The sequence below is a fragment of the Ahaetulla prasina genome, chromosome 4, assembly GCF_028640845.1.
Source record: "Ahaetulla prasina isolate Xishuangbanna chromosome 4, ASM2864084v1, whole genome shotgun sequence".
NCBI classification, from domain to species: domain Eukaryota; kingdom Metazoa; phylum Chordata; class Lepidosauria; order Squamata; family Colubridae; genus Ahaetulla; species Ahaetulla prasina.
This window is the reverse complement of record NC_080542.1, coordinates 60,150,233-60,175,402: the sequence shown is the minus strand read 5'-3', so window position 1 is coordinate 60,175,402 and position 25,170 is coordinate 60,150,233. Positions and strand designations below refer to the sequence as shown.

General features: G+C 43.0%; 1 protein-coding gene across 1 annotated transcript in view; it reads right to left on the bottom strand.

Annotated features, from left to right (window-relative positions):
* COBL (cordon-bleu WH2 repeat protein) overlaps nucleotides 1-25,170 on the bottom strand; it is a 91,106-nt gene that overhangs the window by 59,825 nt on the left and 6,111 nt on the right. The window contains exon 2 of the mRNA XM_058183069.1: nucleotides 5,336-5,527. Within this exon, the coding sequence (XP_058039052.1) occupies nucleotides 5,336-5,527 (192 nt within the window). The remainder of the gene's footprint in view (nucleotides 1-5,335; nucleotides 5,528-25,170) is intronic.

Below are 25,170 nucleotides of genomic sequence, written 5' to 3'. Positions count from 1 at the left end.
TAGGGCCCGTTTGGTCTATGATTCTCCCCCTCCTCCAGCTAGGGCCGGCGCTGTAATTCCGAGCCCATACTGTGTCTCCTATGGCTATTTCTCTGAGTTTCTCCGGTTTAGTTCTGAACCCGTCTTGTATGTAGCTTGGGTGCAGCCGGTCTAGTGGGCATCTTAGCTTTCGCCCCATTAGCAGCTCGGCTGGGCTGCGGCCAGTGGCTACACAGGGGGTCCTATGTTGAACAGTTAGGAATGCGTCGATTTGTGACTGCCAATCCCGGGGCTGCCGTGACAGCGCCTCTTTCGCACTCCGAACAAATCGTTCAGCAAGGCCGTTCGACGCAGGGTGGAACGGCGCTGAGAGGGCATGTCGGATGCCCTCTTCGGCCAGGTACCCTTCAAATAGCGCTGCGGTGAACTGTGGACCGTTATCGGACACGATGGTGTCCGGTAGCCCATGTGTTGCGAAAAGGTGTTTTAGGGCTGCAGTGACAGCTCCCGCGGTTGTGGATTTCATTAGAATGATCTCCAGCCATTTGGAGAATGCATCTACCACAATTAGAAATGTTTGGCCGTTGGCGTAGTCGGCAGGATTCGAACCTGCGCGGGGAATGTAATGTAATGTATAATGTAGAGTGTAATGTATTACTGTAAGTTTTGGCGGGAGTTTTAGGCGGGAAATATCTCGTCACAATTTCAAAGTCTCGCCCAAAAACGTATTCGTGAAATTTCTTCACGCCTGACACTATTGCGAGAGCCTCCCTATCTAGTTGGCTGTAATTTCTTTCAGCCGGGGACATCGTTCGTGAATAGAACGCTATAGGGGCTTCAGTGCCGTTTGGGAGTCTGTGGCTAAGTACAGCTCCTACTCCATAGGGGGATGCATCGCAGACCAGTACTAACGGCAGCCTGCTACTGTACTGGACTAACAGGCTTTCGCTTGATAGCAAGTTTTTGACTGCCTCAAATGCTCTGTTTTCTGTCTTTCCCCAAGACCAAACAGCGTTTTTTCCTAACAACTTGTGCAACGGTTCCGCAACGGTTGCTTTGTTTCTTAAAAATACAGCATAAAAGTTTACCAGACCCAGGAAAGCCTGAAGCTCTGTCTTGTTTTTGGGTGCTGGGGCTCTCTTTATCGCTTTGACCTTACTCTCGGTGGGGTGAATTCCATTCTTATCTATCCTATATCCCAAAAATTCCACTGACTCGACCCCCACCTGGCATTTTTTTGCTTTAACTGTCAGGCCGGCTGACCGGAAAATGGCCAAAACTTTCCTCAGCCGCTCCCCCAGTTCTTCCAAATTCTTTCCCGATACCAACACGTCATCGAAATAGGGCACGACTCCTGGTAGCCCCTGTAGGAGTCGTTCCATCAGATTTTGGAATAGCCCAGGGGCTACGCTTACCCCAAACTGTAACCGAGTGCATTTAAAGGCACCTCGGTGCGTTACAATGGTCTGGGCTTCAGCTGTGCTAGCATCTACGGGTAGCTGCTGGTACGCTTGTGCCAAGTCTAATTTGGCGAAAACTTGTCCGTGCCCTAGTGAGTGCAATAAGTGTTGCACTACTGGAACTGGGTAGGCGCTCTTTTGCAATGCTTTGTTCAAGGTAGCCTTGTAATCAGCGCAAATTCTTATGGACCCGTCTGGTTTTACAGGGGTGACGATTGGCGTCTCCCATTTGGCATGGTCAACTGGCACTAGTATCCCCTGGCTGACTAATTTATCTAACTCTTTGTCGATTTTAGGTTTGAGTGCAAAAGGAACCCTCCTTGCCTTTAACCTAATGGGAGCTATTTGGGGGTCTAAATTGAAGGAGATAGGGGTCCCCTTGTACTTGCCTAAACGGTCCTCGAATACATCTGCGAATTCCTCCAGTAGGGCGTTTGCAGGTTGCATCCGCCCGTGGACGCCAGTCACCCCATTCCCAACGCCTGAACCAGTCTAGCCCCAGCAAGCTTGGCAAGGTTCCTCGACTAACGTGATGGGCAGGGTCTTTTCGTATGTCCCGTACTTGACCTCGACGGTCGTTGTCCCTCGAACAGGGATGCGGTTGCCCTGGTAATCCTGCACCCGGAGCCGTTGTTTCTGTAGCTTGCGCTTTGCGATGTGCGGCAAGGCTTTCACAAAAGTGTCCCAGGACATGATTGTGATAGCTGATCCTGTGTCTACTTCCAGTCGGCACGGTACGCCTTCAATTGTCGGGTTTGTGAAGATCTTTTCTTCGATGCGGGTAGCTGCGTGGTCTATGGTAACAGTCATTCGGTTTGACTTCGCGCTCTTTCTTTCCTGGCCAATCGCGGGTCGCCTCGCCGATCTCGCGCTCTGATTGGCTGGTTTGAAATTTTCGGCGGGAAGGTTGGGGTGCTCGGCAGACTTGAGCCAGGTGCCCCTTCCTTTCACACCGCCGGCAAATGGCGTCCCTGAACTTACATCTTTGGCGCTGATGTCGCCCCCCGCAACTTCCGCATTCCTCCGGGTCTTCCCTTGTCGATTTTCCGGTGTAGTGGACTTCTTCCTCCTCTTCGCTGGTTGACTCACGATAGGTTTCTTCGTGGTGGACTGCGCTCGGCTTTGCGCCCGCCATTGGCGTGAGTCGCTTTTGTAAGGTGTCTGCTGCATGGTTGGACATCTCATGGGCTCTGGCTTCGTCCAGAGCGTTTGCCAATGTCAGGTTGCTCTTGGCTAGCAACCGTCTCCTCAAACGGATGTCTCTGACCCCCCGTATAAGTTGTTCCAGCAGCTCTTCGTCCAGATCGCGGTACTCGCAATGCTTGGAGGCTTGTCTCAGGGCTGCCATGTAGTCGCTGATAGACTCGCCTTCTTGTTGCCTGCGCTCCCCAAACTCGTACCGTCGAACGTATTTGGACGGGGCTGGTGCGTAGTGATTCTTCAGGAGGGTCTGAAGGGTCTGCCACGATACGGAGTGTAGCGGTGTTGGCTCCGCTAGGGCTTCTGCGACGGCGATGACTGCTGACCCACAGTGGCTTATGAAGTAAGCCCGTTTGCGGTTGTCGGAGACTCCCTGTAGCTCGTTTGCCTCCAGGAAACTTTCGAAACGGGTCATATATATTCCCCATGTCTCCTGGGCAGGGTCAAACGGAGTGGGTGGCGTGTAGCCGGTCATCGCTGCAATGGCCGTCACCTTGCTGGGTTTGATTCTCGTAGTGAGTTCAGCTCTGTTCTGGTGCTCTGCCTCAAGATCCCACCTTCGTCGCCAATGTTAAGTTTGGGTATTGACGAGGCAGGAGACCAGGTTAGTGACAACAGCTCTTTAATATAGTGTGACCCAGCAAAACTCTGGACAAAAACCTCTCCTTATATACACTTCAGCCTGAGGCTGCATCCAATCAGAGACGAGATATTTCCCGCCTAAAACTCCCGCCAAAACTTACAGTAATACATTACACTGGGTTGACAAAATCAGAAATAAAGAAGTGATAAACCTCCTGGGAAAGCCAAGGAAAATGATCAAAATGATCATTAAAAAGCTGAAGTTAGAATATTTTGGACACTTTTTGAATATTTTTCTTGGTGATGTGACATCCAGAAAAATATGGCATACTTCCCTTAATTCTCCAGGGAAAGGTTGAAGGCAAACGAGGTCCAGACAGAAGAACAACATCATGGCTTCAAAATCTAAGGGACTGGTTTGGACAAAACTCAGCAGCCCTTTTTCGTGTGGCTGTTGATAAAAATAGGATTGCCAACATGATTGCCAACGTTCGATGATGGATATGGGACAAGATATAGTGGTAGTGATGGAGCACCCCCAACTTCTGAAGGCAAGGTATTTCATTGGTTTATTGCTCTTACTGGTAGAAAATTTCTCCTTAATTATAGGTTGCTTCTCTCCTTGATTAGTTTCCAAGACCATTGTTTCTTGTCTTCCTTTTTGCTGCTTTGAAAGTAGTTTGACCCCTCATCTTTGTAGGAGTCCCTCAAATATTGGAACAGTGCTATGATGCCACCCATAGTCCTTCTTTTCATTAAACTAGATATACCCAATTCCTGTAACCATTCTTCGTATGTTATAGCCTTCAGCCCCCCAAATCTTTTTTTTTTTTTTGCTCTTTTCTGCACTCTTTCCAGAGCCTCAACATCTTTTTTATATTGTGGTAACCAGAACTGGATTCAGTTTTCCAAATTTGGTCTTATTAAGGCTTAGTAAAAGGCTACTCAGGGGCTCAGGGGCTAGGACGTTGAGCTTGTCGATCGAAAGGTCAGCAGCTCGGCGGTTCGAATCTCTAGTGCTGCAGTCTAACGGGGTGAGCTTCTGTTACTTGTCCCAGCTTCTGCCAACCAAGCAGTTTCGAAAGCACATAAAAATGCAAGTAGAAAAAATAGGGACCACCCTTGGTAGGAAGGTAACAGCGTTCTGCGTGCATTTGGCATGGAGTCATGCTGGCCACATGCCCACGGAGACGTCTTCGGACAGCACTGGCTCTTCGGCTTTGAAACGGAGATGAGCACCGCCCCCTAGAGTCAGCAATGACTAGCATGTATGTGCGAGGGGAACCTTTACCTTTAAAAGGCTACTAGAAATTCATGTGATCTTGATTCTATTCCTCTAATAATGCAGCCCAAGATTATATTAGCTTTTTTGGCTGTTATCACACAATGTTTGCTCATACTTATGTGATTGCCTATTAGGACTCCAAGACCTCTCTTGCAGTTACTGAATTAAGCCAATTTTCACCTAGTCTATACTTATACAATTGGTTTTTCTTGCCTAAGTGTAAAACCTTACTTTTATCTATGCTGAATTTTATTTTGTTAAATAAGGCATACTTTTTAATTATGTCAAAATCTTTTTGGATCTTATGGACTATGGGCTATTCTTGCTAGCTTAGTTCATCTGCAAATGTGATGAATTCCACTTCAATTCCTTCATCTAGATTATTTATAAAGATATTGAAGAGTACTGGGCCTAAAACGGAACCTTGGTGTATCCCACTGCTTACTTCCATCCATGTGGATGTAGTTCCATTGAAGACTACAAGTTGAGTGCAATTTGTCAGCCAGTTACAAAACAACCTGATAGTAATGCTCTCGATCCCACATTTTACTAGTTTGCCAAGACGTAAGTTGAGGTCTACTTTATCAAATGCTTTACTGAAATCTATGTATTCCATGTCCCCATTTTGCTGATCTACTAATTTGGTCATTTTGTGAAGAATGAAATAAGATTTGTTTGGAATGATCTGTTTTTGACAAACCCATGTTAGCTACTGGTTGTAACCTTGTTTGCTTCTAGGTGTTACATATGTGTGATTACAGATATCTTTATCATGGTTATTTTTAAGAGTTATGGCAGTATTATTTGTTTCAGATATTAAAAACCTTACCTTCCATGAACAGTAATTTTCTGTTCTTCTCCATTTGGAAGAACTACCAGAATGTCCAATGTGGTTTTAATCAGATTTCCCTTCATAGTTAAGATATTCTGATCTGACCACGTTTCTAGGGTTGGGATTACTTTATGTTCGTTAACGTCACGAACAAATGGAGGTTGGGGAGCACGACCCTTAATTTTTTGTCTGAAAAAAGAAAAAAAAAGACAATGTGATCAGATTTGCCTTATTTATGTTCCTAAGACATTGCTCCCTTTACTCAAGTGAAAAGGTCACCTATTCTGGCATGACTATTTGGAAATAAACTTGGTGGCCAGAACTATTACTAATGAGTCTTTTTTATATCTCAGGATCCTCACACTTCAGCTTCCAAAGATTTTAGTACTGGTTTGTAATATGATACCTATAAAAAAAATAGATATTAGTTTGTGTGCATCGGTGATTGGTTTTAACCAGTGTTACCACTGGTTCATTTCATGCATGCGTGCTTCGCTTCTATTTTGTCATCTAGATCGAAGAGATCAAAGAGTATTAGGCCTAAAACAGAATCTTGGGAGATATCTCCCTACTTCCTTACTTCCATGTAGATGTAGTTCCATTAAAGAACTACATGTGGAGTATGGTTTGTAAACCAAATTTATCTGGTAGCAATGCGGTCTAGCCCACATTTTTCAAGCTTCTTAAGAAGTAGATTGTGATCTACTTTGTCGAATGGTTTACTGAAATCCGAGTATTCTATGTCCACAGCAATTTGCTGGTTCGCTACTTTAGTCACTTTGTTAAAAAATGAAATAAGATTTGTTTGGCATAATTTGCTTTTGACAAACCCAAGCTGGATTCTGGTTATAACTTGGCTTGCTTCTAGGTATTTGCAGATTTGTTGCGGATTACCTTCTCCAGGATTTTTCCAGTCTCAACATCTTTTTTATATTATAGCAACAAAAACTAGATACAGTATTCCAGATGTTTTCTTACCAAGGCATTATAAAGTGGTATTAACACTTCACATTAAAGTAAGGCTATATGCAAGTCTGAATATGCAAGTCTTATGGTAAAGCTATATGCAAGTCTGAATATAGTAAGGCTATATGCAAATCCACCTCTATTTCTGGTGGATTGCTTGAACAATTAAGGTAGATTCTTCCTAATTTTTTACTTCTGATTGTAAAGCCATTGTGGGCACCTGTTTCAACTCCTACCCTCAAAACGATGCTATAGAGCACTGCACACTAGAACAACTAGACACAAGAACAGTTTTTTCCCGAAGGCCATCACTCTGCTAAACAAATAATTCCATCAACACTGTCAAACTATTTACTGAATCTGCACTACTATTAATCTTCTCATAGTTCCCATCACCAATCTCTTTCCACTTATGACTGTATGACTGCAACTTGTTGCTGGTAATCCTTATGATTTATATTGATATACTGACCATCAATTGTGTTGTAAATGTTGTACCTTGATGAACGTATCTTTTCTTTTATGTACACTGAGAGCATATGCACCAAGACAAATTCCTTGTGTGTCCAAACACACTTGGCCAATAAAAATTCGATTCAATTCTGTTCTGTTATGTTCTGTTCTGTTCTATTCTATTCTATCCATTGTCTGAGTGCTTTCTAGACAACATCTCTTCCCCTCGTCCTTCAAGGTTATCCACCCATCCCATTACAGATACAATATCAAATATATTTTTGAGACATAAAGTAACTATATTTTTTCTTCATGAGAAATAGCCTATGTCAGTTTAGAATATTACTTTATATTTGCAATTCTGAAAAGAAAAAGGACAGATCTATTTTTTTTCCACATGGATACAAAGTATTTATTTAAAAAAAACAATAAATCAAGTTAATAATGGCTCTCTGCTATGCTGCAATAGGCAGTAGGGGTAACCTTGAAAAACATGAGGAAGAGCCACAATTAAGGCCACATTCAGATAAAAGAAATCTGAGACCCTGACAAAAAGGTAACTTGAGAAACTGTCTCAAACTTGACCATCCCTACTTCTCATAAAGATAAAGGCAGAGAGGAGAAAATGTATTCAGACTTGCAAGATTCTATTACTGTAAGTTTATAATAAAAGGTAGCAATTGTATTCAAAAGTTGGTTTTCTAGTTTGATCTACTTCAAAAGGTTTAACACATGCTGAAGGGAACAAGATAAATTTGTCCCATCTCGGCTCCTTCATTTTTACTAGCATTAGAGCCATTGGCAAATAATATACATTAAAAAAATAACATTTAGGAATTAAACTGCCAATTCCAAAACACAAATTGAAATTATAGGTAGTTCTTGACTAATAATGGTAAATGGGACTTGAATTTCTATCTGACACTAAGCAATATAACTATAGTAATATCTGCAGTCCTATTTGTTAATGTAATGTGCTTTCCTGCTGTTCCTAATGTTAATTCCTGCTGGCTTCCCACCTATAAGTTAGTGGAGAAACCCAATGGAAACTTGCAAATGTCAGAAGATTCGCAGGGAGGTAAATGGCTACTGTCTGGTGAAGGAGCCCACAAGAGATGCATAAGAGAAGAATGTGCAATGATGTTCAAGGAGGTTGCACACGGGTGGGAAAAAGTGCAAATGGGATGTGATAAAATTTGGAGAGGCTGTGCTTAGGGTTGGTAAGGCTTGGGGAGGATGCAGGAGTGTACAAATATGCCAGGAAGACACAGCAAAGGTCAGGGAGGCTGCACAAGATACAAGGGAGGCACAGCAAGTGTAGGGAGGGTATGTGAAGGAAGCATGGTGAGGATCAAGAAAGATGCATAAGAATGCTGAACAGTATGAGGCAGTGGTGAAATCTGAATTAGTTTGCCATCGGTTTGCTGGCCATGCATGCGCAGTACGTGCCAAATGTGTGCTGTCTGCACATGCTCAGTACACACCAAATGCACACTGCACACGCACATATGCACAATATGTACCAAACACACACTTTGCATGGAAAAAGGAGGTAAGTAGAACAGCAATGGGGGGGGAGAAACAGCTGTGCCATGCAATTTAGATTTACTAGAAAACAGAATTTCCTGCTTTCTAGCAATTTTAAATCGCGCAGCACAGCTGATTGTCAGAAATACTGATTCGGAGGAATCAGTAGCTTTTTTTTTTTACTACTGGTTCTCACGAATCGGTAGTTTTTATCACTACTGGTTCGCCTGAACCAGTGTGAACTGGTAGCATTTCACCACTGGTATGAGGGATATATGGCAAAGATCAGGGAGGATGCATGGGGGTGCAAATATGGTGAGGCTCAAGGAGGATGCACAGGTGACTAGGGCAGTGTAAGTGCAGAGGGACTGTGGGACTAATATCGATGGGATATATAGAGTGATGTTTAAAAGTCTGTGAACCCTTTTGAATTTTCAGTATTTCTATGACAAATCCTAAATTTACATAATGAAAACTCAATTAATCAATCAATCAAAAGGATGTTCATTTACTTACTGAGGAAAATGATCCAAAGGAATGTGATTTTATGACAGTTACTGGTTGAATAAAGATAACATTCAAACATTTAATAATATTTAATAGAGGAAGAAAATACTGTATCTAATTGTTAGCTACTCAAAATAGATCAGACTATGAAACCAATGCCATGTAGGTCAGAACTACTTATTCTGCAAAACTACAGTAACAATATCTTGCAAATCTGAATATGTTTCCCCCTCCTCTATCTTATGTGAGCAAAGGAGGGCTTTCTGAGACACTTGTCACATTCTTGTCCTGGGATCAGGCTTTTTTTATTTGAACATTGCCTTAGTAGCATTTGTTCTTCCTGTCCTTCAAGGCTATTCCCACTTCCTCCTTTACAAGGGATATCAAACTCAAAGCCCAGGGATCGGATGCTGCCCATGGGATGCTTAGATCCGGCCCACGGGATTGCTCTGGAAATAGCGAAGGACTGGCGCACAGTGCCAGTGGCTCCATTTTGGCTGGCAGAGGGTTGCAGGAGGCCATCCTAACTGAAAATGGAGCTCTGGGGCCCATTTTCTCTGGCAGAGCACTCAGACCACCAAGGCGCCCCCAACACGAGTGATGTTGAGCTGGCCATGCCCACCGTGGCTATGCCCACTCCGGGCCCCCAAAGTCAAGCACAACCCTGATGTGGCCCTCAATGAAATCCAGTTTGACACCCCTGCCGTGCATTAATAATAGGGTTTGTCATTATTGCAAAAAAGGCCATATACTTTAGAATTTACCTAACAAAAATTAGGAATTATTTAAAATAATAATTTACAGAGTTGGAAAAATGTAACAGCAGATAATTCCAGATGGGAAAAAAAATAAAGTGATCTTAATTAGAATTACAGCTTTAGGATAGCACTCTAATTAGAAAGTTTAAAAATACTTTGTATGAAAGTGGGTTTCTGCCAAGATGAAGTGGAGATTGAAGGAAGGAGAGAATCCACTCTGGCTGTTTATGACTAGTAAGAGAAAGAGAAACGCCTAACACTTCCTGATTCAATACAGAAGGAAAAGAAAACTAGAGAAACACAAGGTATAAAGGATGACACTGGTGAATCAGAGACCAAGCTAGAGATAGCCATTATGTAATAATAGGAAGAGAAGGTCTGTTCAATATGTTTGCCATCTTGAGTTACTTTTAAAAATAATAAAGGCAGGAAATACATACATATGTACATACTAATATACTAGGGGTGAATTGCTCCCGGTTCGGACTGGATCGCCTGATCCGGTAGCGGTAGTGGCGGGTGGTTCAGAGAACCAGTAGCAAAAATTCCTGCCCCCCTCCATGCCCAGCTGAGCCACGCAATCATCATAGGTGTGGTTTTTTTAAACTTTTAAAAGCATTTTTTCTTTGGATGAAAAAATGTTTTAAAAGTAAAAAAAAAAAGCCTCTGAGGATCATGCAGCTCAGCTGGGATCATCAGAGCCTTTTAAAAGCATTTTTTCTACAACCTCTTTGGCTGAAGAGATTGGTTAAAAATGCTTTTTAAAAGCTCTGGCGATCCCATTTGAGTTGCCCAATTGTCAGAGGCTTTTTTTTTTCTTTTAAAGGCAAAAAAATGCTTTTAAAAGAAAACAAAAGCCTCTGACGTTCAGGCAACTCAGCTGGGATCGTCAGAGCCTTTTAAAAGCATTTTTACAACTTCTTCGGCCAAAGAGGTTGTAGAAAAAATGCTTTTAAAAGTAAAAGAAACCCCACCCACCCAGTCACATTACCCCCATACACAGCAAGCCACGTCCACAGAACCAGTAGCAACTAATTTTACATTTCACCACTGGTATGTATGTATCCAACTGTCCACCTTCAAAGCCACCAATATCATATCAAACATTCAAAAGGAGAGGAGAAAATAAATCTTGAACCAAATATTTGGTTTTGATGAGCTCATTTCAGTATGTTTTTCAGATGGATAATTATGAAGCCATTAATTAGAAATGCTATGTGTCAGAGTCCCAAAGGTGCTTTTTTTCAAGAGGCTTTCTGGACTTTCTGGTTTTTCTTTGAAGACATTTCGCTTCTCATCCAAAAAGCTTCTTCAGCTCTGACTGGATGGTGGGTTGTTCAGGCTTGTCATCCAATAATTTTCTTTGTCATTCAAAGAAAAACCAGAAAGTTGCCTCTTGAAAAAAGCACCTTGGGGACAACTATGACCTGGATGACTGAGAATTTCCATAGACATATATGTCAGAGTGTCTAGTAATTTCGGACGTGTTCCTTGTCAAATAATATTTTTTAATAATTCTCTTATAATTATTTAGCTTGTTTTATTTTTAAATATATATTTTGAACATTTCAAATAAAATATGTAAAGAGGCAAACCAAAAAGAATAAAAGGGAAATTTTTTAAAAAAATTCTAGGCCCTTAGCATACATGAATTGAGGCTTGACCTTTTGCTCCTCAACCTCTAGCAGAAATGATAGTAAAGTGATTATAACAAAGGTACTACAGTATCTGTTTGAACAACTTGTTATTTTGTAATTGCTAAAACTGCTCTTCTTTCCAGATCCAGAGTCACAGGAACAGAGAAGCTGCTTGGCATAATAATCTTACCACAGATCAAAGAAATATGATCCTGTTCTTTAGAGATGTCTCAGAAGAACTCTTCAGTCCAAGAAATGATAGCCAACACCTGAAAGGCTCAGGTGTTGAGATAAAGAAAGATTACACCAACAGTGCTAGAAAAATATATCAGCAGCCTTTATACTAAGGACAGGTGCATATAAAAGGTCTCTCCATCATTAAGGCTTGCTGGAAATCATGGAATAATGTAGTGGACGAAAAGAGTATAATCATTTATTTATCTATTTGGATATTTAAAGCTCACCAACTACATTAACAATTTCAGAATAAGTTATAAATAAATAAGATGAACGTTTTAAAAATCAATATACTAAGATTTAAAACAGCAATGCCACAATGTCATAATAGATAGGCAGGGATATCTGAAGAAGAAGTTCTTAAGTTGCAAATGCATAAGTGAAAAAGACCTCAGTTTTCTACTTGCACTAAAAAGTAGTCAGTATTCAGTTACATAAACTTTTCATTGATTATGATGAACTTCTCTCTCTCTCTCTCTCTCTCTTCCTCTCCCCCCCCTCCCGTAAAGTGCCATTAACTATATCTCAAAGGCAAAAGATATCTAATCTCTAATTTTGAAGTTATCCTTGTGATGTTATCCTTGTGAACAGCTTGGCTGTTTAGCAGGCTCTATTGTTATTGCAATCGTCAAAACTGAGGACCCAACACAATCTCACATGACCATTTAGCAATAGAATCCAAGCAGTTCTCATTGTCATTGTTAAGCAATAATTGTAGGTTATTAAACAAGGACCTCACATGACTGCGACTTGTAACTTCCTGCTGCTTCCAACAAGCAAAGTTAATGGGGAAATGGCAAGAAGTTGCAAGTCCCAGGCAATTCATAAGCAGATCAACAGACAGATGGATGCTATGGACAGTAGCCGGGATAGGCAGCTGCTGCAGCATGGTCTATATGTGGCCAGGCAGGGGAATGCTATAGAGCTGTGATGAGGAACCTTTTTGCCACCACTTTGCCCAAACTGGAATGCGCACGCATGCTCACATGCATGCCGGAGCGCCGGAAACCTGAACACCAGGTGGCTGGCGTGCGCATGTGCACTGGCCAGCTGGTCTTTGGGTTTCTGGCGCTTCAGCACATGCAAAGACCAGCTGGTCGGCATGCATGTGCCCGCCAGAAACCAGAAGAGCATGGCGATGGTGCGCATGCTCACAGAGAGGGCTCTGTGTGCCACCTCTGGCACACGTGCCATAGCTCCACAATCATGGCTAGAAAGTGTGGGAGAGCATGCAGGTGGCTACCATGGCTGAGTGGAAGATTGCTGCTAAGGAGAACAAGAGGGTATGCAGATGGCTATCATAGCATGGGCACAGCTGAGTGGGTTGTGGTTACTAGAGTGTGGGAGGATGCATAAATGGCATAGCCAGATATGCACTATAGAGTAAAGGAAAATAGCACTGTGAGTAAACATGAATCCCCAAGATCTGGTATTTTATAGCTAGGATCCTCAGGAGAAAAAATGGAAACAAGAGTGGCTGATAGGTGTAACCTGCAACCTTCTCTGCTCCTGCTTCTCCACTGACTTTACTTGTGGAAAGCTAGCAGAAAATGTCACAAATGGCAATCACCACTGTACACCATTGTACTGCACTGAACTCTGTCACCACTGTAAGAGCCAACTGGTTACTAAGCATCCAGACCACAATCCCTTAGGTGCTTGGGAGAGCTGGAACTTTAAGGACTGGTCTTAAACAGCACTTTTCAGCACTGTTACAAGTTTGAATAGTCGCTGAATTTGTGGTTGTAATAACAACAACAACAACAACAACAACAGAGTTGGAAGGGACCTTGGAGGCCTTCTAGTCCAACCCCCTGTCCAGGCAGGAGACCCTACACCATTTCAGACAAAGGACTACCTGTTAGTCAAGGGCTACCTGTAATTTAACCCCCCAGGAGGAAGATTGGGCTGTTATGCCACCTGGATAGGATATACTAATTTGCAAGTAAGAACAAGGATTTTGGGGCTAATAGTGGATGTAGCTGTTATCATAGCCACCATAATTTTTGCCTGCTTGAACAGTTTCACAGCAAACTAAATTTGTAAAATCCATTTTTTGGAACATCCTTAAAACCCAATGCATCACATACAGAGATGACAATAAATGCCATCAACAACAAACCAGTATATTTTCTCCTTTTTCATACTATTTACCTTTAATAAATTTGTTCAAACTGTACCCACTCAAATTTCAAACTGTACCCTCTCATAACCAAAGCATACATTATTCCTAACACATCCCCATTAAATAAACACATAATTGAAAAATGCTGCCTTCTCAATATAGATGACTGGAATAAATTGTACAACAGTCAAGTTAGTAGGCAATTTAATATTAAAACATTTTCAAATACAATTTAATAATGTACTAACTAAAATAAAGATGAAAAATACATTATGTTTACAATAATAAAATAATTTCTCTGGTCAATGAATCACTAGTAGCTATTCATCAAGAGTCTCCCAGCACCTTGCTATTCAGGAGGTTCTTTAATTTTTTTATAAAAAAATAACTGGATTTAGATAACTTTTAATGTAAAAGAGGAAACTAATTCAGTTGTGAGGGACTTTGAAAAGGAAGGAAAAACATATTTTTTCATTAAAAGCAGCCAAAATCTAATACAAAACAGGCAAAGTAATTCAATTAGACGTCTTACTGTAAGCACTTGTTTAAAAAGATGAAAAAAGCAAGAAGCTAATAAAAACACAAGTGTAATTACATATATAAAAAGGTGAACGTTGAAATCAGTAAATAAGAAAATGCAGATTAATTACTGTATGGCTTAAGAAACTGAAGCTAGAGAACACTTCATTATACCAATGTTTTACTGTTTAATGTTACTTGCACTATGTGTGTGTGTGTGTGTGTATGTATGTATGTATGTATGTATGTATGTATGTATGTATGTATGTATATGGGACTTTTTTAGGTCCTCTAGTCCAGTTGTGGTATTCAGCCAGTTCTATGCAGTTCGGGCGAACCAGTAGCAGCGGCTGCGGGTGGCTCTGCCCACCCACCCAGATGTAATCACATCCCATTTAGCCATGTTTTTGACACTCTCATGCACAGAGGTGCTCAGGTGCGCACTCACATTTGTGAACCGGTAACAAAATAAGTGAATACCACCCCTGATCTAATCCAAACCCCCCTCCCAAGTAGGAGACCCTACAACATCCCCATTTACAACATTTACTTTTTACATTGCAGTTTATACTATATTTTACATAGAATTTAATATATTCATTTAATATTCAGAAGAAAAAAAGTATCTCTGTCAAATGCAAGAGGCATAATGTATTAACATTTTGCCTATTATCCAATTGCTATCAATTAATTCTTTGAAAATGTCTATTGGGTGTAAAAAAGAATTAATTCATGAGCTAATGAATTTCCTAATAGCCATAATTTAGAATTTCTTAAGGCTGTTTTAATTAGATATTTTATAATGAATTTATATTTTCAAGCAGTGCAAATACGACAGAAATCATTAGACTAAGAATCATCACAGTAAAACAATTCTATGTAGTTAAATGGTTTATTAAGGAAACTTCATTTAAAAAGCTTCAAAGTAATAACTAATAGTAGCTAAAACACAAATATGCTGATAAAACCATTTTTCATCTATAGTATTGTTAATTTCCAAAGTAGATAATCTTTCATTAAATACTTAAAGACAGGAGAAAGTAATTAAAAAGAACAATGTAAATAAACATCAGACACTTCATAAAAACCTTTTCATTCATTCTTTCTCACACAAATGATTCTCCTTAATTGAGTTACATTGTTAAATAATTAAAGAAAGTAATTTAACCAGGCTGTTTTCAGCTGATGAATAAAGTAACAATTTGTTTAAACTTGAATAATATAAAAATAACTTAGCATATACAGGCAATCTTTGATTTACAACTGTTCATTTAGTGACAGTCCAAAGAAACAATGAAATTGAAAAAAGTGGCTTATGATTTGTCCTCCTACATATGACTGCTGCACATCCCATGGTCAGAGGATTGAAATTCATGCACTTGGTAATCCAGCATATATTTACAAGGGTTGCAGTGGTTCATATGATTGTCACTTGCAACCTTCCAAGAGTGCTTTTAACAAGCAAACTCAGTGATGGAAACTGGACTTGCTTAATGGCCATGTTATTCACTTAACTGCAGTGAATTTCTTAAGAACCATGGCAGAAAAAGGTAATAAATTCAGGCACAACTCACTTAACAATTGCCTTGCCTAACAACAGAAATTCTGGTCCCAATTGTGATTACAAGTTGAGGACCACCTGTATTTAGCTAGGTGCTAACATAGGAAAAAGGTGTGTTATACAGATAGTTCTTGATTTATGAGCACAATAGAGTGGAATTTCTATTTTCCACAATGGAAACTTCATCAATAGAAGACTAGAATAACAGAGTTGGAAGGGACCTTGGAGGTCTTCTAATCCAACCCCCTGTTTAGGCAGGAAACTCTATACCACTTCAGACAAATGATTATTCAACATCTTCTTAAAAATTTCCAGTGTTGGAGCATTCACAACTTCTGGAGACAAGTTGTTCCATTGATTAATTGTTCTAACTGTCATGAAATTTCTCCTTAGTTCTAAGTTGCTTCTCTCCTTGATTAGTTTCCACCCATTGTGTTATGTATTTGAATTTTGGAGGGAACGTTTTGGAGGGAAAAAGGACATTGTTGATTGGCTGGTGTCTCAGCCAGAACAGTATAAAGGAGAAATACAGTTTATTACAGCCATAGGCCAGAACAAGTAAAAAACACTCAGTAAATATACAATTAAAAATTCAAGAATAAAATACTACATAATAGATAAAATCTATGATAAAATCCAGTTATCTTGTTGTGTAACTTAAAATTAAAATACTACTAACTTCAATCGTGTATAATACCATTCCAATAATTAAAATACCTTAACTCAACCAATAGGATCACTTCCTAATTTACATGTGTTGAAAGCCATCAAGTATGTGAGTAAATGTATTTTTACCATAACTGTTATATATATCTCCAAAAAGTTGCATCAGTTGATATCTATAATTCGGTAACCAATTTTTTTCTTGTGTACATTGCAGTGACACAAAATTTTGCCACTGCACGTGTGGTAGCCGGATCTGAGTCTTGGAGGAGAAAGTCTACATAAAAGTCGACTGTCCTCCCTGGCAATCTCTCTAGTAAGGGGAGAATATATATTGACCTACATACTCTGTATAACTCACAGTACAATAAGACATATGAGATATCTTCGACTTCTCAGAACAGTATAAAAGGAGACCTTTCCTATTGTTCGAGTTGTTGGGTTCACACCATGCATTAAAGAGTTGTTGCTGATGACTCATCTCTTGCCTCCTCATTCACCCAACACAACATTGGCGACGAAGGTGGGATCGAGGCTGGCACAGAGACCCGAAGAAAGAGCTAGTCACCCCTGAACCCAACGAGTATCCGTGCAGCATCGACTGGACAAGACAACAGGAATGTCTGCCTACACGCTGCCAGCACCCTTTGATCCAGCCACCGAAAAGTGGGGATCATATATGGTCCACTTCAAGTGTTTCCTTGAAGCAAATTAATAATAATAATAATAATAATAATAATAATAATAATAATAATAATTATTATTATTATTATTATTATTATTATTATTATTATTATTATTATTATTATTTAATTTGTATACTGCCCTTCTCCCGAAGGACTCAGGGCGGTTTACAGCCAAGATAAAAACAGTAAAGACACATACAATACTAAAAACATACATTAAAAAACTTATTAAATTTGGCCCAATTTTTTAAAATACAATCAATCCCGATAAAAATTAATAAAATTAAAACCCATAAAATCAACTAAAAAATTAAAATTCAAGCCAGTCCAGCAAGACGGAATAGATAAGTCTTAAGTTCATGGCGAACTTAAGGTAGTTGTCGAGGTCCAGGGGGAAGTTCGTTCCACAGGGTAGGAGCTCCCACAGAGAAGGCCCTTCCCCTGGGGGCCGCCAGCCGACATTGTTTGGCTGACGGCACCCTAAGGAGTCCCTCTCTGTAAGAATGCACAGGTCGGTGGGAGGTACCAGACAGCAACAGATGGTCCCGTAAATATCCCGGTCCTAAGCGATGGAGCGCTTTAAAGGTGGTAACCAATACCTTGAAGCGCACCTGGAAGACAACAGGAAGCCAGTGCAGTCTGCGTAGGATAGGTATTACATGGGAGCTCCGAACCGCTCCCTCTATCACCCGCGCAGCTGCATTCTGGACTAACTGGAGCCTCCGGGTGCTCTTCAAGGGGAGCCCCATGTAGAGAGCATTGCAGTAATCCAAGCGAGAGGTAACAAGAGCATGAGTGACCGTGCATAAGGCATCCCGGTCAAGGAAGGGGCGCAACTGGCGAATCAGGCGGACCTGATAAAAAGCTCTCCTGGAGACGGCCGTCAAGTGATCTTCAAAAGACAATTGCCCATCAAGGAGAACGCCCAAGTTGCGCACCCTTTCCATCGGGGCCAATGACTCGCCCCAGCTGACTGTACTGGAGTGCCGGCATCCACAGCCACTCCGTCTTGGAGGGATTAAGTTTGAGCCTGTTTCTCCCCATCCAGACCCATACGGCTTCTAGACACTGGGACAGTACTTCGATAGCTTCCTTGGGGTGGCCTGGGGTGGAAAAGTACAGCTGCGTATCATCAGCGTACAGTTGGTACCTCACCCCAAAACCACTGATGATCTCACCCAGCGGCTTCATATAGATGTTGAACAGGAGAGGCGAGAGAATCGATCCCTGCGGCACCCCACACATGAGACGCCTCGGGGTCGATCTCTGCCCCCCTGCCAACACCGTCTGCAACCATTCAGAGAGATAGGAGGAGAACCACCGATAAACGGTGCCTCCCACTCCCAAACTCCCCAGCCGGTGCAGCAGGATACCATGGTCGATGGTATCGAAAGCCGCTGAGAGGTCTAATAGGACCAGGGCAGAGGAATAACCCCTGTCCCTGTCCCTCCATAGTTCATCGACCAACGCGACCAAAGCCATCTCCGTACTGTATCCGGGTCGAAAGCCGGACTGGAACGGGTCTAGATAGACAGTTTCATCCAGGTATTGGGGTAATTGATGTGCCACCACACTCTCTACAACCTTCACCACAAAGCGAAGGTTGGAGACCGGACGATAATTTCCTAAAACAGCTGGGTCCAGGGAAGGCTTCTTGAGGAGGGGTCTCACCACCGCCTCCTTCAAGGCAGCCGGAAAAGCCCCCTCCAACAAAGAAGCATTTATAATCCCCCAGAGCCAGCCTCGTATCACCTCCTGCGTGGCCAGCACCAACCAGGAGGGGCACGGGTCCAGTAAACATGTGGTGGCATTCAACCTCCCCAACAACCTGTCCATGTCCTCGGAAGTCACAGGGTCAAAACTATCCCAAACAGTCTCAACAAGACGAGTCTTGAACCTCTCGCCTGGATCTACCCAATTTTGATCCAATCCATCCCGAAGCTGAATGATTTTATCGTATAGATAACCGTTAAACTCCTCGGCCCACCCTTGTAATGGGTCATCCCGCACCTCCGGTTGCAGGAGAGAACGGGTCACCTGAAACAGGGCGGCCGGGTGGTTATCTGCCAACACAATGAGGGAGGAAACGTAGGAACGCTTCGCTTCCCTCAGTGCCACTAGGTAGGTCCTACTATATGACCTAACTAGTGTCTGGTCAGCTTCCGAACGGTTGGATCTCCAAGCACTCTCTAGGCGTCTTCTCCAGCGTTTCATCTCCCTCAGCTCCTCGGAGAACCAAGGAGCTGGTTGAGACCTACGCCGGGTCAGAGGCCGCAAAGGCATGACATGGTCCAAAGCCCCAGCCGCGGCCTGTTCCCAGACCGCGACTAGTTCTTCAGTCATGCCACGGGCCAGATCCTCAGGAAACGGCCCAAGGTCCGTCAGGAACCTCTCCGGATCCATCAGGCGCCTGGTACGGAACCAACGCATTGGTTCCATCTCTCTGCAGTGTTGAGTAGCGGTCCAAAAGTCCAGACGAAGAAGAGAATGATCTGACCATGACAAAGGCTCGACAACTAAATCATTTAAAATCAGATCATTCAACCACTGGCCAGAGACAAAAATTAGGTCTAGAGTGCCTCCCCCGATGTGGGTAGGGCCGTCCACTAATTGAGACAGGTCCATGGCCGTCATGGAAGCCATGAACTCCCGGGCCGTCGAGGAAGCCACGCCAGTTGATGGCAGGGACTACCGGACAATAGAAAGAGGACATATTTTCTGACCCACTGCGGTCCCGCTGTATTTAACACAGCCGAATCGCTGTCGGAACTGACTCCAGTCCAGATGGTACCCTGGCAAGTACTTCAGGCTACTCTCAGAGCACACTACACCCCAGTGCCATCCAAGTTGGTGCAGCAGTATGAATTCCGCCATAGACTGCAAAGAGAAGGGGAGCCAATCAGCTATAGCCATAGCTACCCTGTGCAAGGCCGCAACACACTGTGAATATCGAGACTTCGATGATGCGCTCCTAGAGCAACTAATCTGCGGAGTGAGAGATATTCGGCTACAAATAAGACTATTAGCCAAGTCCAATCTAATGCTACAAGTTGCCTTCGACAAAGCCAAGGCACACAAATTATCTACAAAAGCCGCTAAAACATTCCAGAGACCAAACTCAACGAACACGCCATAAAGCATAGTCCCAATACACCAAGAAGAGATCCAACTCGAGAGCGAGGGCAACTCGGATGAAGAGATTTTTAAAACAGAAAGGATGGGGTGCGATGAAGAAGACAAATGCGCGGGCTGTGGAGCGGCACACTCTGGAAGCACATGTCATTTCAAGGATGCCATTTGCAGGCGATGTGAAAGAAAAGGGCATCTAGCTAGAGTGTGCCTAGCAAACCAACCGTCCTACCAAAAGAACAGGGCTATCGTGAAGCCAACCAATCAGCAGCCGCCATTCCGCAGGAAGAATCCAAATGGCCAATTTCAAAGAGGCGCAAAATCCAACCAGATGCGGATCGGCCAAGCAACAGCCAGCCCAGAGGAAAAGATGTTCACCGTAGTTGGCATCAACGATGTGCCACGTGAGATGGAAATAGACACCGGATCATCAATCACGATTATGACTTGGGTCAACATAAAAGCTGCTCTCCCACACTAAATGAAGAGGAAACTACAACAGCAAAGACTAAGGGTTCGAGACTATCAGGGAAATCGAATCCCCATGGAAGGCATCGCCACCATCAGAGTGACCTACAGCCAACACGACAAAGACCTACAAGTCACCGTTGGTGGAAAACTTCCTAGCCTCCTGGGTCTAGACTGGTTTCAAGCCCTCAGGATGAGAGTCACTGGAGTCATCGGAATACACACCATTGGGGGAAGCTGAGTTCAGGGACATTTACACAGGCAGCCTCGGCAAGTATGTGGGGACCCCTATCTCTTCTAAACTAGACCCAACGATTGCCCCAATTAGACTAAAAGCCAGGAAGGCAACCTTCGCTCTTAAGCCAAAAATTGACCAGGAACTGGACAAACTAGTCAAACAAGGAGTACTAGTCCCTATAGATCACACAAAATGGGAAATGCTTATAGTGACTCCCGTCAAGCCGGATGGGTTTGTCCGCATCTGTGCGGATTACAAAGCGACCCTGAATAAGACATTATAAAAGAGCGCTTACCCATTACCGATCATTCAGCACCTCCGACACTCCCTAGGACCTGGGAAAATATTTGCTAAATTAGACCTGGTGCAGACGTACCAGCAACTGCCAGTAGTTGGCACCATGGCTGAAGCACAAACCAACGTAACGCATAGAGGTGCCTTCCAATGCACCCGATTGTGCTTTGGGGTCAGCATAGCCCCGGGCTCTTTCAAAATCTGATGGAGTGATTGTTGCAGAGGATACCGGGGTAGTTCCCTACTTCAATGACATGTTGATAACGGCAGCTAACCAGCAACAATTGGGGTACAGATTAAGGAAAGTCCTAACAGTCTTTAGGACTGCTGGTCTTCAAGTAAAGCTTGACAAGTGTCAGATCGCAGTACCAACTGTCGAGTTCCTGGGGTATAGAATTGACAAAGCAGACATTCACTCCACAGACAGTAATGTCAGAGCCATCCAAAAGGCCCCCACCTCACAGAACAAAGTGGACCTCCAAGCCTTCCTTGGACTATTGAACTTTTACTCCATATTCTTGTGTTTTAAGGCCACCGTAGCAGAACAGGCTGTTGGCCAAGAAATCACCATGGATTTGGGGAAAAGCTGAAGTAGCCACATTTGCCACTATCAAAAGACTCCTGTCTGAGGACAGCCTACTAATCCAATATAACAACACACTCCCAATTGTCCTAGTCTGCGATGCATCCACTTTTGGAGTAGGTGCAGTACTGAGCCATAGACTTCCAAAAGGGTCAGAGGCACCCATTGCCTACTTTACCTCACCCTATCCAGCGCCGAACAGAATTACAGCCAGCTGGACAAGGAAGCCCTGGTCGCCGTGGCTGGGGTCAAAAAATTTCACAAATATCTCTTCGAAGGACCTTTGAACTGATCACGGACCACCACCCCCTACTAGGACTGTTGGTGGGGGACCGCCCCACACCTGTGGCCATGTCCCCAAGGTTGACCAGGTGGGCCATTTTTCTGGCCGCATACTCATACAGAGTGATCTACTGCCCCAGCCGCAAACTGAGCCACACCAATGCTCTAAGCAGGTGCCCACTGCCGGATTTGATTGGACCCAACCCTGGGCAGACCAGCCCTGCTAATCAATTCTTTGGACTCAGACCCCCTTACTTCAGCAGAAGTGGCAAGGGCATCCTGCAAGGACTTTATTATCAAAACTGTCACTGGCTGGGTGCATAGGGGTTGGCCTACCAGCCTGGGACACGGGAAATTTAAACAATTTGTAATGAAGCAATTTGAACTGTCAACACGGGGGGTGTTTACTATGTGGAGATTGAATTGTGATCCCATTAAGCCTGCAAGAAAGAGTTTTAGAAATGCTGCATGCAGGGCACCCGGGGATCGTGCGAATGAAGGGACTAGCAAGAAGCTATGTTTGGTGGCCCCACATGGATGATGACATAGCGAAATGAGTAGCGAGATGCCCCCAATGCCAAGAATCTAGACCATGTCCCCCAGCAGCCCCGGTCAGAGAGTGGGAGAAACCCCGAGGCCCCTGGTCCCAGATTCACATAGACTTCGCAGTCCCATTTCACGGCCAAATCTTCCTAATTGTAGTGAGTGCCTTCTCAAAGTGGCTGGAGATAATACTCATGAAATCCACCACCACAGAGGAAGTAGTCAAAACCCTTAGAAGACTATTTGCAACACATGGGTTACCGGATACCCTAGTTTCGGATAATGGGCCCCAATTCCTGACGACCCTGTTTGAGGGATACCTGGCAGAGCTGGGAATCCGCCATGCCCTGTCAGCACCGTTTCACCTGGCCTCGAATGGGTTGGCAGAATGTTTTGTGAGGTCAGCCAAAGAGGCGTTGGCACGGTTGGGACCGGGGGACTGGCAGGAAAGGATAGACACCTACTTAGCCGCCTAGCATGGCACCCTCTGCACAGCTACGAGCCACAGCCCAGCAGAATTGCTAATGGGAAGGAGACTCTGGTGCCAATTGGACAGGTTGAACCCCAATTACTCCCCGGACAGTTACCAGGGGTGAGGAAATAAGACAAGAGGCTTCCAAGTAGGGGCACCGGTATTCACCAGAAACTATGCCAAAGGACCCTTATGGTTAGCTGGCATCATAACTGAAATCACAGGCCCAAAGTCCTACATCACAGACATGGGGGACGGAAAAATATGGAGAAGGCAAATTGACCAAATACGTAAACAAATAGAGTCCAAGCAAAAACAAACACCAAACAAACCAGTCCCTGACTACCAAACAATTTATCCCACAGTTAACTCAAGCCCGGAGGACTTACCTGAGGACTTCGGTGTCCAGTGCCGGCCTCCCGAACAGCTAGCTCCAATCGAAGAACAATCTGCCAATAATCCATCCCCGACTGAAGAAAAAAACCACCTTTAATCCAATCCCACAAAACCCAATGGATGAGCTGAGAGGAACAGGAAGTACCTCTGACCAGCAGAACTCCCCGCCTAAAACGGAGCCGTGGAGATCAACTAGACACAGGGAACACCCTAGTTACCTGCGTGACTACATATGTAGGTAATTGCAAATGTTGGGTGCAATTATGCCTTCTGGGAGGGGAGGTGTGTTATATATTTGAATTTTTGAGGGAACGTTTTGGAGGGGAAAAAGCACATTGTTGATTGGCTGGTGCCTCAGCCAGAACAGTATAAAAGGAGAGCTTTCCTATTGTTCGAGTTGTTGGGTTCACACCATGCATCAAAAAGCTGTTGTTGCTGATGATTCGTCTCTTGCCTCCTCATTCATCCAACACAACACATTGCTTCTTGTTCTACCCTCAGGATAAATAAGCATGCAGTCAATAAGCACGCAATCATTAAGTGAGGCATGTGACCACAACCCAATTTTATGATATTTTTGCATGATTGTTAAGCAAATCACCTATGGTCATTAAGCAAATCACCTATGGTCATTAAGCAAGACATCACATAACCACAACTTGCAACCTCCTGGCAGCTTCCCCATTGATTTTGCTTGTCGTAATCTGGCTGAGAAGTTTGCAAATAGTGATCACATGACTGGAGGATGCTGCAATTGTACATATGAAACAGTTGCCAAGTTTCCAAATCACAGTCATATGACTATGGAGACACTGTGATAGTTGTAAGTGCAAGGACTGGTCATGTCACTGTTTTCAGCATCGTTATAACTTCAAATAATTGCTAAATGAATGGTGTAAGTTGAGGAATACGTGATCCAAACTTCTATTCTTACTAACATATCACAGCAATAACATGTACTCATATTAAAACCACATTTAACAGAGATAGGCGGGGGGGGGCACACTCTTTGATTGTAAAAGCGGGCAGGTTGTCAAGTATCCTAATTTTGATCACTATGGAACACTACAACAGCCATAAGTGGAGGACCAGGGAGTTGAAGTCCACAAGCCTTAAAATTAGTAAGGTTGGAGACCCCTGTCTTAGATAAAAGCAGCTAAATTTAAAACTTCTTTAACTTTAAATCGCTGTCTAAAAAAAACTCTTAAAAAAAAACCCAATTAACTATTTTTTAAAGCTCCCACCCACCCACCCACCCCCATTTACTTACCCAATTGCAGGCAGGCAGATTCAGTTGCTAGCTGATGCAACTGACTGCAGCAGCTGAAGGAAAGGATGGCTTTGCAAGCCCAAAAAGAGCAGCAATAAGGCAAGTGGGGAGGGGGCATTGGGTGGGCATGGGAGGAGGTTGTTGTAACAGATTGTTAAAAAATGATTTTAAAAGTCTGTGATGATCAGGAACCTCAGCTGGGATTGCCAGAGGAACCTTTTAAAACCTTTTTTTTTTTTTACAACCTCTTCATCCGGAAGAGGTTGTTTAAAAAAAAGAGTTTAAAGGGTTCTGATGATCCCAGCTGAGCCACAGGATCATCAAAGGCTTTTTTTTTTACTTTTAAAGGCATTTTTTCGGATGAAGAAAAAATGCTTTTAAAAGGTGTTGTTTTTTTTTCATTTATATCCCACCCTTCTCCGAAGACACAGGGCGGCTTACACTATGTCAAGCAATAGTCTTCATCCATCTGTATATTATATACAAAGTCAATTTATTGCCCCAACAATCTGGGTCCT